The sequence below is a fragment of the Labeo rohita genome, chromosome 1 (assembly GCF_022985175.1).
Source record: "Labeo rohita strain BAU-BD-2019 chromosome 1, IGBB_LRoh.1.0, whole genome shotgun sequence".
NCBI classification, from domain to species: Eukaryota; Metazoa; Chordata; class Actinopteri; order Cypriniformes; family Cyprinidae; genus Labeo; species Labeo rohita.
The window spans coordinates 23,844,241-23,856,581 of record NC_066869.1 but is presented as its reverse complement, the minus strand read 5'-3'; the positions used below and the strand labels follow the sequence as shown (position 1 = coordinate 23,856,581).

General features: G+C 34.8%; 2 protein-coding genes across 3 annotated transcripts; one reads left to right on the top strand and one right to left on the bottom strand.

Moving 5' to 3' along the window:
- Positions 1-297: 297 nt before the first annotated feature.
- cntf (ciliary neurotrophic factor) lies at positions 298-4,591 on the bottom strand. Of its 2 annotated transcripts, none has more exons than XM_051121030.1 (4): positions 4,443-4,591; positions 4,232-4,360; positions 2,907-3,209; positions 298-2,806 (listed from the first exon to the last, which is right to left on the bottom strand). In XM_051121030.1, exons 2-4 carry the CDS (start codon positions 4,340-4,342, stop codon positions 2,618-2,620), a joined length of 603 nt encoding a protein of 200 aa, XP_050976987.1. In that variant the 5' UTR covers positions 4,343-4,360; positions 4,443-4,591; the 3' UTR covers positions 298-2,617. The 2 variants fall into 2 exon arrangements, with proteins under 2 accessions (XP_050976987.1, XP_050976978.1); XM_051121021.1 differs by having other exon boundaries at positions 4,232-4,357.
- A 3,280-nt stretch (positions 4,592-7,871) lies between these two features.
- On the top strand, positions 7,872-11,383 carry si:ch211-113e8.11 (uncharacterized). The gene is made up of 2 exons (XM_051132272.1): positions 7,872-8,059; positions 10,750-11,383. Exons 1-2 carry the CDS (start codon positions 7,986-7,988, stop codon positions 11,381-11,383), a joined length of 708 nt encoding a protein of 235 aa, XP_050988229.1. The 5' UTR covers positions 7,872-7,985.
- Positions 11,384-12,341: the final 958 nt, after the last annotated feature.

Genomic DNA, 12,341 nt, shown 5'->3' with positions numbered 1-12,341 from the left:
ACACACACATCCTGCCTCACGCACACACACATCACATACACAGTCACATTCTCTCTATTCTCTCTCACTCACTTGCACATGCATACACTCAGACAAATACACACATACAATAACACACACATATACAGCCCTCCCCATTTCACAGGCATCCTGCCTCTCTTCCAATACACACACACACACTCAGATCACAAACATACACTCCACCCCCTCTCTTCCAAACACACATCCTGCTTTTCCTTTATCACAGTTGTACACACATACACACATACAAAAAAAAGTCATCAAACCGTAAGTTATGACAGCAACCTGTTTGAATGACAGCTCAGATATTGCCATTTATTGCAGTGCAAGTTTAAAACGCATTTATTATTAATAAATTATTATATGGTAGCGTTTTACTTTCTTCACCAATTCCAGTCTCTTCATATAATAACCAGGTGCTGAATCATTAATGCTCTTTCATCAGATTTCTCTATACAGTACGTCACCTAAATCAAAGACCGACCCAGGATTGCTAAGATATAGCCTACATTTTGAGTAGATACTGAACATACTAAAATCAGTGTAAAGGACTCACAAAATCATCACGAAAAGGCCTTGTCTGGACACTTCTCCCTGTCACTAAGACCAAAGTCACATCTGACAAACTGACCTGGAATAAAAAGCAGAACTTTATGTAGCCAGCAGAGGGCAGGAGTGTTTCATAAGTGTGGATGAAAGCAGTAATCCAAACAAACATCAACAGATGGTGCACTTAATAACTGCCCACTGCATATGTAACAGGAATGAGAAGCATTTGAATGAGAAATGTGAACTTTTTAAAAACATACATCACTGGTTGTACAGTAGATCGTTCAAGATATTTGTAACAGTAGATTATTATATTGAGAAGAAATCTCCAGGGATAGTATATTCTTTCATCATTTACTCACTTTTTGTCATGACTTCCAAATCTGTACAAAAAAGATATTTTGAAGAATGTTGGGGTCCAAACAAAACAAGACATCAGTAAATTGCATTGTACAAAAAGAAAAAGCAAGCAAAAGAAAGAAATTTTGGTAACATTTTACTTACAGTAAAGTCGTAATTGTTAATATTAGTTAATGCTCATGTGAACTAACAATGAGCAATAGTACAATAGTTCATTGTTTATTGCTCACGTTTGTTAACATACAAGTAATGTTAACAGATACACTACCGGCCTCTTCTGCTCACCAAGCCGGCATTTATTTGATGCAAAGTACAGCAAAAACAGTACAATTTTTAAATATATATATATATATATATATATATATATATGTGTATATATATATACATTTGAATACATTTTAAAATGTCATTTATTCCTATGATTTCAAACCTGAATTTTAGCATCATTACTTCAGTCACACAATCCTTCAGAAATCATTCTGATATTCTTATTTGCTGCTCAAAGTCATTTATTATTATTATTATTATGTTGAAAATGGAGTAGAATTTTTTCAGGCTTCTTTGATGAACAGAAAGTTAAAAAAAACAGCATTTATCTGAAATTGAAATCTTTTGTAACATTGTCTTTTTCATCACTTTTGATCATTTTAAAGCATCCTGGCTAGATAAAAGTATTAATTAAAAAAAAAAATAAAATGAAATTATTGCTTTTGAATAGTATTTGGTATGGTATTTCAGATAAATGCTGATCTTTGAATCTCTCTATTTATCAAAGAATCCTGAAAAAAAGTACTCAACTGTTTTAAATATTGATAATAATAATAACAAAATTGATTGAACAGCAAAATCAGCATATTAGAATGATTTCTGAAGGATCATGTGACACTAAAGACTGGAGTAATGATGCTGAAAATTTAGCTTTGATCTCAGGAATAAATTACATTTTAAAACATATTCAAACTGAAAGCAGTTATTTAATTTGTACAAATATTTTACAATATTATTGCTTTTCAAAAAACATTAACATTCTTAAAAAACTTTTGACTGGTAGTGTACAACTTCTGATTTTAAAAACATGTTTGTACTTGTTGAAGTTAAGTTTAGGTTAAGTTCAGCTAACTAATGTTAACAAATGAAATCTAAAGTGCTGCAAACATTTGTATATTTTCTTTTATGTCCACAAGAGAAAATAATGCAGGTTTAGTAAATGAGTAAATGATGACAGAATGTTCAATTTTGTGTGAACTATGCTTTACATACACAAATAAACTCATACTCACTCGAACTCACTTTCTCACTTTGATCATCACGGTCCAAAAAAAAAAAAAAACGAAACCCTGTCTGCAGTGTCTACTATGACTCAACAATCTCAAAAGGCAATAAATCCACAAAAAAACAAAAACTCTTACAGTACATGTACATTCATTGCTACAATTTAAAATCTCATTTTAATAACCAAGAAATATATTAAAATAATAATAAAATAATATCTTGAATAATATCTTGTTCAAACCCTCCCCCCATGCTTTCCAAATGCTGGAATGCTGAATTCCAGTGACCGCATCCAGATCCTCTGACTCTCTACATTCTCCATGCTGCAATGAAATTCCTTCTCCTCATTCTTATCATACTATCCTCTTCCTCTCCACCCTTTCGTTTTCTTTTTTTTTTTATCACATATCCAGTTTCACTTCCTTATTTTTCCGGCGCCTCTTCTTGTCCTCCGAGACATTGTCTTTGGTGCTTTCTCCATCTCTGCTGGCAGAGATCGGAGAATGTCAGATGTTTGGCCAGTCCAGTGCACGAGGTCCTGCAGCACTCGCACAATCCACATCTTCAGACCGAAACTCCCGCTGTCTGCCTGACCATCCAGCTCCTTTCACATAAGCACAGATAGATTGTTAATGAAATTTAACAAGCTTTACAAAAGCTTCAAATTAATGAGAAAAAAAGTGCAACGTTATATCTAAAATGACCTCTTTAACTTTAGCTTCAAATTTTGGGCCGTTCACTAGTAGCTGCTCTGTGCTGGTCAACAGGTGCCCCAGACGATCCCTCACAGTTTTCCGTTTTCTCTTGTACTCGCTGTCTTCTTCGTCGTCGTCGGAAAATTCTGCGTCCTCCCGCGTAATGACATCTTCCAGAAGTCGCAGACACTCCTTGAGCGCAGCATGCAGGAGAGATATTTTTTCTGCATCTGACAACTGAGGAACCAGTGGAGGAATAGACACTAAGTAACCTTCGTCAACCGGTGAGGATGGCAATGATTCACTGTTTCTCTAAACGGTGAGACAAAAGGAATGAGTTGAGGTTACAAGAAACGTAGAACGTAATGAGCAGAAAATGCCAGATGATGAGACTGATAAACAAACATGTGGTGAACATATGACAGTGAATAAAAACAGCAATTAAAAAGTAATAAAAGACAAAGCCAAACAAACTCATATAATCTTGTACAGCCAACACGCAATTCCGAAGGTCAGCTAAACACTTATTTAATTATTGTTTATTTCACAAGGACAATATAGAATAGTATTACGGCACAGTATTGAGCAGAAAACTAGAAAACTAGTGGAACTACAGTTTAAGACAGTTTATCTATTTAAAACACCCAAGAAGTTGCATATCCCTTTGAAAGGATATGAATTATTCAGGATTCTAAACTTTTGAATGAAAAACGCACACATTTTCTTTCACCTTTAGCCAGTGCTTTTTTTCTTCAACTTCACCCTGGAAGGTTTGATGCTCATAGAAGCATGTTGTTGGCATATTATTAAGTCACTAATTAATAATGTAGCACCCTCTGAAGCCAAGCCGGTGCTTTGGCAGATCAGCTCGTCCTGTACTTAGGCTGAATAGGAATCGAATGTTGCTCACCTATTTGAAAAGTTCAAAGACTCCCCTACATTCCAAACCGCTCCCACGTTTTTGGCTTCTTATCCAGTGAAACAAGCCGAAACTTAGAATTGTTTAAACATTCAGGGAAGACAACAGAGAAGGTGGTGGACCTGAACAATTTGGCAGGTAACCAAAAATGTATTTATTACTGGAACAATCAGGCTTTGTAAATCCAGAGGCACTTTCCATCCGCTGCGCGCACCGACAAGTCTGGATACCCCGCAGCCGCACAGACAACGCTGTCACTTCTAGCAAAATTCATTTGCTGCCCCCAGACATTCCTTCAGCTAAATGTCATGATGTCGATGACTTCAGTTTGTGTCGCACACCAGACCATAATTAGGAAAGTTAAATATAATAATTAGACTAGTTCTGTATAAATAAGCTCTATTTTGTGACTTACGTATAACTCCAGGAGTTGAGTGCATTCCTTATGAACCAGCAGGGCTAAAGCTGCGGTTCTCCCTGCGTGGCCCCGCAAACCATGACGACCGTTTGTACCTCTGCCAGCCATTTATACACAAAACACCTACTATTTGAAAAATAACGTTAGAATCAACAGCAGGAATAAATCAGCATGTATTCTTGCTTTAACAGAACCCCATATACACTACCGTAGACTGTATGAATGTTAAATGGTGATGATCTTCAGACGCTGTTTCTCAATAGCGGTTGTTTCACTGTCGCCAAATGAACTCGCATGACTTACAACACGACTTCCAAAACGCTGTTCTCCCGTTTGAAGCTGTAGTTCTGAATTAGCCGTGACTCCGCCTCCTGATGGGAACGTTCTGCGTTTAAGGGGCTGGGATTGTCAAGACGAGTTTCATTGGCTCAGAGTTCACCTCATAGACCCACCGCATAATACTAATGCAAACTGGAAAATATAAACAAATAAGGAAAAGGCGCTCGAAAGAGTCGTTTGTTGTAAAGTCCGGAAGGAAATGAAGATTTTCTCGCCTCTGGAATTTCCTATGAGTTTTTAGAATGGCGGTTTCTGGTTTGTGAGTGAAGTAATGTCTGTGGTCTACATTAGTTGAATGTTTTATTAGTTCCATAAAATCATACCTGATGCATTTACATATCATCATCTATGTCTAGCCTACTCTAAATGACTCCTTCGGTGATATCTATAACAAATGGCTGGATATTACACAGCTTGCCACAAAAACAAATAATTAGACATGAAACACTAATCTGAGTTGATATATTTGAACCCAAAGCTTCGATGAAGAAATCAGTTGCTAGCAAGCAGCAAGTTCAAACTAGACAGACATTTTAGGGATACAGTGCAGTCATACCACTACTATTACACAACATTTCACCACATGGATAATTAAGTACTAGTACTTCAGTACTAGTTTGTTAGTTATCTTGCAGTGTACAAAACAAAATGACAGCAGCTGCTTTTAAAACAAGAGTCCACAAAACCATGATGACATAATTAAGAAATTGTACACAAAATAGTGAATTTTGCCAGTTGTTATCAGAGAATAACATACCTTGGAATGTCATGACTGACCAATCGGAATCAAGCATTCCACAGAAACGTCTAATAATTTAATTTAAAGCACAGACACCACACTTTCAAACTTCCCTGGTGAAAAAAACAGCATATGCTGGTTAGGTAGGTTTTGATGCTGGTTTAAGCTGGTCCTTTGCTGGTTTATGCTGGTCCTTTGCTGGCTCATGCTGGTCTTTTGCTGGCTCATGCTGGTCCTTTGCTGGTTCATGCTGGTCCTTGACCAGCAACATGACCAGCAAAAACCAGCAAAGGACCAGCTTAAACCAGCAAAGGACCAGCTTAAACCAGCATGAAAACCTACCTAACCAGCATCCCAGCATCAAAACATACCTACCAGCAAATGCTGTTTTTTTCACCAGGGTTAACACCTCTTAGTTACTTGTTTTTAGATCATTTTAGATCATTCTGAGGTTGAATTCAGATCTGAAATCATAACAAGAAATAGTTTAATAACTGTGATACTGGTTTTGAAATCAAACGTTTGCATAGTTATGACAGGAAACGCTGGCATCTAACAATGCCTTGAAAAAACAATTAATCTTAAAAACTAAAGTATATGCATAAACCCAAATAGGAAATAAAACAGTTACTGAATAAGCGTGTGTCCTATTCTGTGTCCTAAACTCCTGAAACATTTGTGTATCATTTTAAAGCAATCAATGCAGTTTATAAAATAAGTCAGTTAAATCTGTATGTGGGTGTGTATGTGTGAAAATATACAGATGTAACCCTCTTTGTAATCATTAACATTTTTTAAAAGTAACTGTAATTTAATTACATATTTTTTTCTCAGTAACTGTAACTAATTACAATTACATTTATTTTGTAATTAAATTCCGTGTAATTTAGTTAAATGTAACTAATTACTTCCCAACACTGTGTACATATACACATACCACTGAATGGTTTGATACAGAATAATATTTGGCCAAGATACAACTATTCAAAAGTTTGGAATCTGAAAATACTGAGAAAACCGCCTGTAAATCTGTCCAAATGAAGTTCTTAGCAATGCATATTACAAATCAAAAATTAAGTTTTAATATACTTATGGATGGAAATTTACAAAATAGCTTCATTGAACATGATCCTTACTTAATATCCTTTTTTTTTTTGACATAAAAGAAAAATCGATAATTACAGTGAATTATTGGCTGTTGCTACTTATGACTGGTTTTGTGGCCCAGGGTCACATATGTCATATACATAGGCCTATATCTTCAAAAAATGTCCTTATATGTGAAAATTATAAATTGTCTTACTGATATAGTCACTCCTACTATAGGGCAATATATGACATATATTACATTTCCATATGGGCGTAAAAAATGTGCGAAGAACTCTGAATCTAGAATGATTAGGATGACATATTAATGCCACTGTTTCTGTAAAAAACTATTTATAGTTCACTTAAAGCAAATGGATTACTTGTTTTATGTTGATGCATGTTGTTTAAATTATTTAAGGCATGTCAAGATATTTCTTAATGACTTTAGATTTGAATACAGAAATGTTACATTAATTGGTAGCAGAAAACATTATTAAATTAGCCAAAATTTGTTCAGTTTGTAAATGGCCATTTGCAGAAATCTGCCAAATTCTGTGGTCAGGTAGTCCATTTATTAGTACCTACGTAATTACATTAGGATTTTTATATGAAATAACAAGGAAGGGTGGTATAACAGGATGGTATTCCACTTGTGTATTTTTCTAAGCTTATCAGTGCCCACACCTCCTTTTTTTTTACAATAGGAAAGGCCCGAGAGTGTTGTAACCTGTTACTCAGACATTTATTTGAGCTTTGTGTCTCAAACTGTGATATAATAGGCCCATATTTGTCTGCCATCAGTGGAATTGCTTAGTGGAAACACCACCTTCCTGCAAACTGAGTGAAGTGTCAAATGTGATGTTGTTAAAATGTCAAAGTGTAACACTGATAGAAACATGAACAGTTTTAAAGTTTGTGCATGGATTTTATTGTGAAAATCAAAATTGCTTTTAAAGTGATTACTGTAGTATGCTAACCCTCCTTTTGTAAAAGTTTTAAGTTGTAAGGTGTTTCTGGTTATGCACAAAAAATTATATATTAATAAATAAATGTCATATTATCTTTCTTTCACTAGAAGGTATATAGAAAGACACTCATCTTAAAAAATAAAAAACAAAATAAAAAACAGTGATGGATCACCATTCACTGTAACACTTGTTAAAGTGTTGTAAAGCAGTTCCAAGTGGTGGGGACAAAAAAAGTCATGTCCTATCAGTGCCCACTGTAAATGACGCATGTCTCTTATTCCAGTTCGTTGCCAAAGTAGCATTTCTCATTTTTAATATTATTTTAGTATTTTATGTTTAAGTATTCGATACTTGATAACATTTTTGTATATTGTTTTATTTTAATGAACAAAAACGATTTTGAATACTCTTGCTATCATTGTCGCAATACCATTCCGCACCTCGCGGTGGTACATTCATTTTCTTTTCATTTCCACGACAATCTTGGGGTCCAAGAAGAAAAACTCACTTCCGGATAAACAAACGGTTGGTAATCGCATCTTCAATATCTAGTCATATTGACGAGTTTTTCCAAAGGATTTGGTCACAGTTCTCATTAACTTCTATTTAAGTCGATATGAATTCGCTTGTGGGATACGGGGTTTCATCCGAGTCAGAGGATGAAGAGAAGGGAGACGACAATTCAAAGAAGTAAGTCATTCATAATTAAATAAGCAAAGGAACTATGTATAATATCCGTTTTCAATTAGTATATGATTTTTTAATTGTGAAGAGTAACTTCTGTCCACAGTCGTAATCTTGAATCTTAAAAATTCAGGTAATTGCAAACCAACATTGTTTCAGTGAAACAAAATCCTATAAAACGAGGTGTTTATTGTGATATTTCAACCATATAAAAGTGAATGCGAACAAAAAGCACCATAAAAGTAGTCCATACTATTGTGGACTGTATTCAAAGTCTTCTAAAACCATAAGACAGCTTTGTGTGAGGAACAGATTGAAAAGTCCTGCAAGTTAATACTGTAAATTCAAATCTTGTTTGACAGTGGTGGTCACCACTGACTTTCATTATGTGGCAAAAAGCTAATTCAACTACAGTAACTCCTTTTGTGTTTTTATTTTAAAAGTGTGGGCAGATACTATAAAATTAAAAAGCCACTTAAGTGTACTTGGATTGCAATTTCATGACTGCTTCTTAACACACTTTTAAAAAGTGCACTTCGTAATCATGTCAAATTGAACATTTTAATGTATATTTTGAATTACATTTTATTTTATTTTGTCGTTCTTGTGCTTTACAGATTATTTTGATGTGTTCATTAACATGCTAAAGCACATGTAAATGCTTCATTCTAATTTGAACTGTAGTTCTTTGATACTACATTTAAAGTTAATACATTTTAAATAATTACAGATGTGTACGTACAAACATTTAAATACATGATATTTAAATACATACAGATTTCAACAGAAATAAATAAAGCATATTTTAGTTTACAATATATGCTTGTCGGTATATGTGGTAGTACACTTTAAACATATAAAAAAGAATTGAAGTAATTATGTAATTACTTATAAAGATATTTTTAAGTCCTACTTAAAGGAGAAGTCCACTTCCAAAACAAAGATTCACATATAATGTACTCACCCCCTTTATTAAATAATGTTTTTTGAGGAAAACATTTCTGCATTTTTTTCCATATAATGGACTGCTATGGTGCCCCGAGTTTGAACTTCCAAAATGCAGTTTAAATGCTGCTTCAAACGATCCCAAATGCGGTTGTAAACAATCCCAGCCGAGGAAGAAGGGTCTTATCTAGCGAAACGATCAGTTATTTTCATTAAAAAAATACAATTTAAATACTTTTTAATCGCAAACGCTCGTCTTGCCTTTCTCTCCATGAACTCTGTGTATTCTGGCTCATGTCGAAAAACTCTGACCGTATTTTCTCCCTCAACTTCAAAAATAATTTTAAAATCATCCTACATCACTGCAGAAGTACCAACCCAGTCTTTGCAAAGTGAACATGCAAAGAAGATCAAACACCCTTAACAAAAAAGGTAAAACAGGGATATAGGACGATTTCGAAGTTGAGGGAGAAAATGAGATGGGATGAAGCGGAATAAAAACAGTCCAGGCAGAGTAAGACAAGACGAGCATTCGGCATAAAAAAGTATACAAATTGTATCATTTTTATTAAAATAACTGATCGTTTCGTTAGATAAGACCCTTCTTTCTCGGCTGGGATCGTTTACAACCGCATTTGGGATCATTTGAAGCTGCATTTTGGAAGTTCAAAATTGGGGCACCATATCAGTCCATTATATGGAGAAAAATGCAGAAATGTTTTCCTCAAGAAACATAATTTCTTTACAACTGAAGAAAGAAAGACATGAACATAATGGATGACAAGGGGGTGAGTAAATTATTTGTAAATTGTTGTTCTGGAAGTGGAATTCTTTTTTAAGTGGATCCAAAAATCACTCTTTAAGGTCAACTAACTACATTTAATATAGATTTAAACTATAATAATTTTATTCAATTGCAATTAAGTGCTCAAAATAGTACATTCAGTTTGCACTTAAAGGGTTAGTTCACCCAAAAATAAAAATTCTGTCATTAATTACTCATCCTCATGTCGTTCCAAACCCGTAGGACCTTCGTTCATCTTCGAAACATATTTAGATACTTTATGACCCTCCATAGACCGCAAAATAGTCCATGTGACATCAGTGGTACAACCGTAATTTACAAAGCTACAAGAATACCTTTTGTGCGCAAAGAAAACAAAAATAACGACTTTATTAAATAATTTTTCTCCTCCGTGTCAACATGCGCATGTGCATACTCCATAATGGCACTAGGGTGATGTGAAGAAGAAGAATAGTTGAATAAAGTCATTATTTTGGTTTTCTTTATGCACAAAAAAAAAGTATTCCCGTAGCTTCATAAAATTACAGTTGAACCACTGATGTCACATGGACCATTTTAACAATGTCCTTACTATGTTTCTGTACCTTGACCATTGTAGGACCTATCTATAGAGAGTTGGAGAGCTCTCGGATTTCATCTAAAACATCTTAATTTGTGTTATTTGAGTTTGGAATGATATGAGGGTGAGAATTTTAATTTTTGGGTGAACTATCACTTTAAGTATATTCTTTTAAAGTATATTACTTCATTAATAAGTAAAGTATAAGGGTGTTTTTGTGTGTGTGCGTAAACTAAAAAGGATAAACTAAGAAATGGTCACCATTCACTTTCATGAATAAATGATTACATGATTAAAAAAAAGGTCAGTCATGAGTTATTCCTTTAATGAGCTGAAAATGATCAAGTATCACTTTTTAGTTAAACATCTTTAATTATTTCTGCTTAGGTCCTTCAAAAAGACAGAATGCACTGTAGAGAAGACGAAAAGCCGTAATTTCCTGTTGGAGTCGGAATCGCCTTCCAGTGAGTCTGAATCTGCTCCAGAGAGTGAGGATCAAGAGGAGCCGCCCACTGCCGATAGCTCCATTTCCGAGCACTTGCCACCCCTTTCTGTCCGTCCTCACACTCACAAGCTCCCGCCTCCACCTTTGGGAGGCTCCAGCTCGGGTGGAGCGCTTACAGGCAGCAGTGTGTTTGCTAACCCCTTCAAAGAGCTGGCCGAGGAGAGACTGAATGTCCTACAGAAACATGTACCTCTTACTTTACAAGCTCGCCCCACCCAGATTGACGGTAAGCGCATTTGCGTGGCCTACAGGAAGGACGGCCGCTGCCGCTTTGGAAGCCGCTGCAAGTTCGCACATGACAGCGATCTGCAGAGTAACCGTACGGTCACCTCTGACAATGCACCGAAAGACAATACTGCAGACAATCATGTTCCGCCGGCTTCTTGTGAGGAAGACACAGAGACAAACGGAGAGAAAGACAATGAACAGAGAAAGAAGAGAAGAGTGGGGGTGAATGATTCTCTCATTCCACCAAAACGAGCACTCAAACAGTATGCCAGACTCTCACACCCCTAAAAATTCAAGACTTTCTGTCTTTGACGTACCTTAGTTTTATGTGAAAAACACCCAGTGCTATGTGTTATGTTTATTTAATATGCTACTGATCTGTAAAATGTGTTACAGACTCTCTCCAGAAGGCGATGTGATCAGTACTAGTAAAAAGAGACTTGTGAAAATTCTTTAAACAAATGTAATAGAATAAAATGGCTTATTTGGCTTCCAACCCCCCTTTTTAACCTTACATTAGTCTAATTAGTCTAGAGGTTTTGAAACAATAAATGTATGTATACATATTGTGTACTTGATGACTCTAAAATATATATATGGTCAATGTATTTTCAAATTTAAGTGTCATTTTCTAAACATTATGGTTTATGTTCACCTAGGTAAACTAAACCACTATATATTGGTGTTGTATCTCTTTTTTTGGTAGCCTGTAAGTTTAAATGGGATGTGCACTAATGTTCAAAAGTTCAGAGGCGGTTGGATTTGTTTAAATGCATGCAGTGACAGAAACAAAAACTAATGTTTTAAGTAAATGCTGTTATTTTAAACTTTATATTCATCAAAAAATCATGAAAAACATGTATCATGGTTTACACAGCGCAAGTGTTTTTTTTTTAAGCATTTATAATAATAAATGTTTCTTGAGCACCAAATCACCATATTAGAATTATTTCTAAAGGATGTTACACTGAAAAGTAATAGCTGCTGAAAATTAGTTAATTTTAATGCATTAAATTGCAGCAATATTTCACAATATTATTGTTTACTACAATTTAAGACTTTCAGAACACCAAGCTTTTGAACAGTAGTGTATACCATTATTATACATTATTTTTGCCATCATTAAATGCTCAAAGTTGATTTTATTAAAAAAGGTAATATTATTTAACAAGTTTTAATATTAATACACTACCAGTCAAAAGTTTTTGAACAGTAAGATTTTTAATGTTTTATTTATTTTTTTTAA

Excerpts from the sequence above, each read along its gene's own strand:
- cntf (XM_051121030.1), bottom strand. The coding sequence starts at position 4,342 with ATGGCTGGCAGAGGTACAAACGGTCGTCATGGTTTGCGGGGCCACGCA. Across the intron at positions 3,210-4,231 it reads CTCAACTCCTGGAGTTATAC|AGAAACAGTGAATCATTGCC; the intron begins GTAAGTCACAAA and ends CTCACCGTTTAG. Across the intron at positions 2,807-2,906 it reads TTGAAGCTAAAGTTAAAGAG|GAGCTGGATGGTCAGGCAGA; the intron begins GTCATTTTAGAT and ends CTTATGTGAAAG.
- si:ch211-113e8.11 (XM_051132272.1), top strand. The coding sequence starts at position 7,986 with ATGAATTCGCTTGTGGGATACGGGGTTTCATCCGAGTCAGAGGATGAA. Across the intron at positions 8,060-10,749 it reads GGAGACGACAATTCAAAGAA|GTCCTTCAAAAAGACAGAAT; the intron begins GTAAGTCATTCA and ends ATTTCTGCTTAG.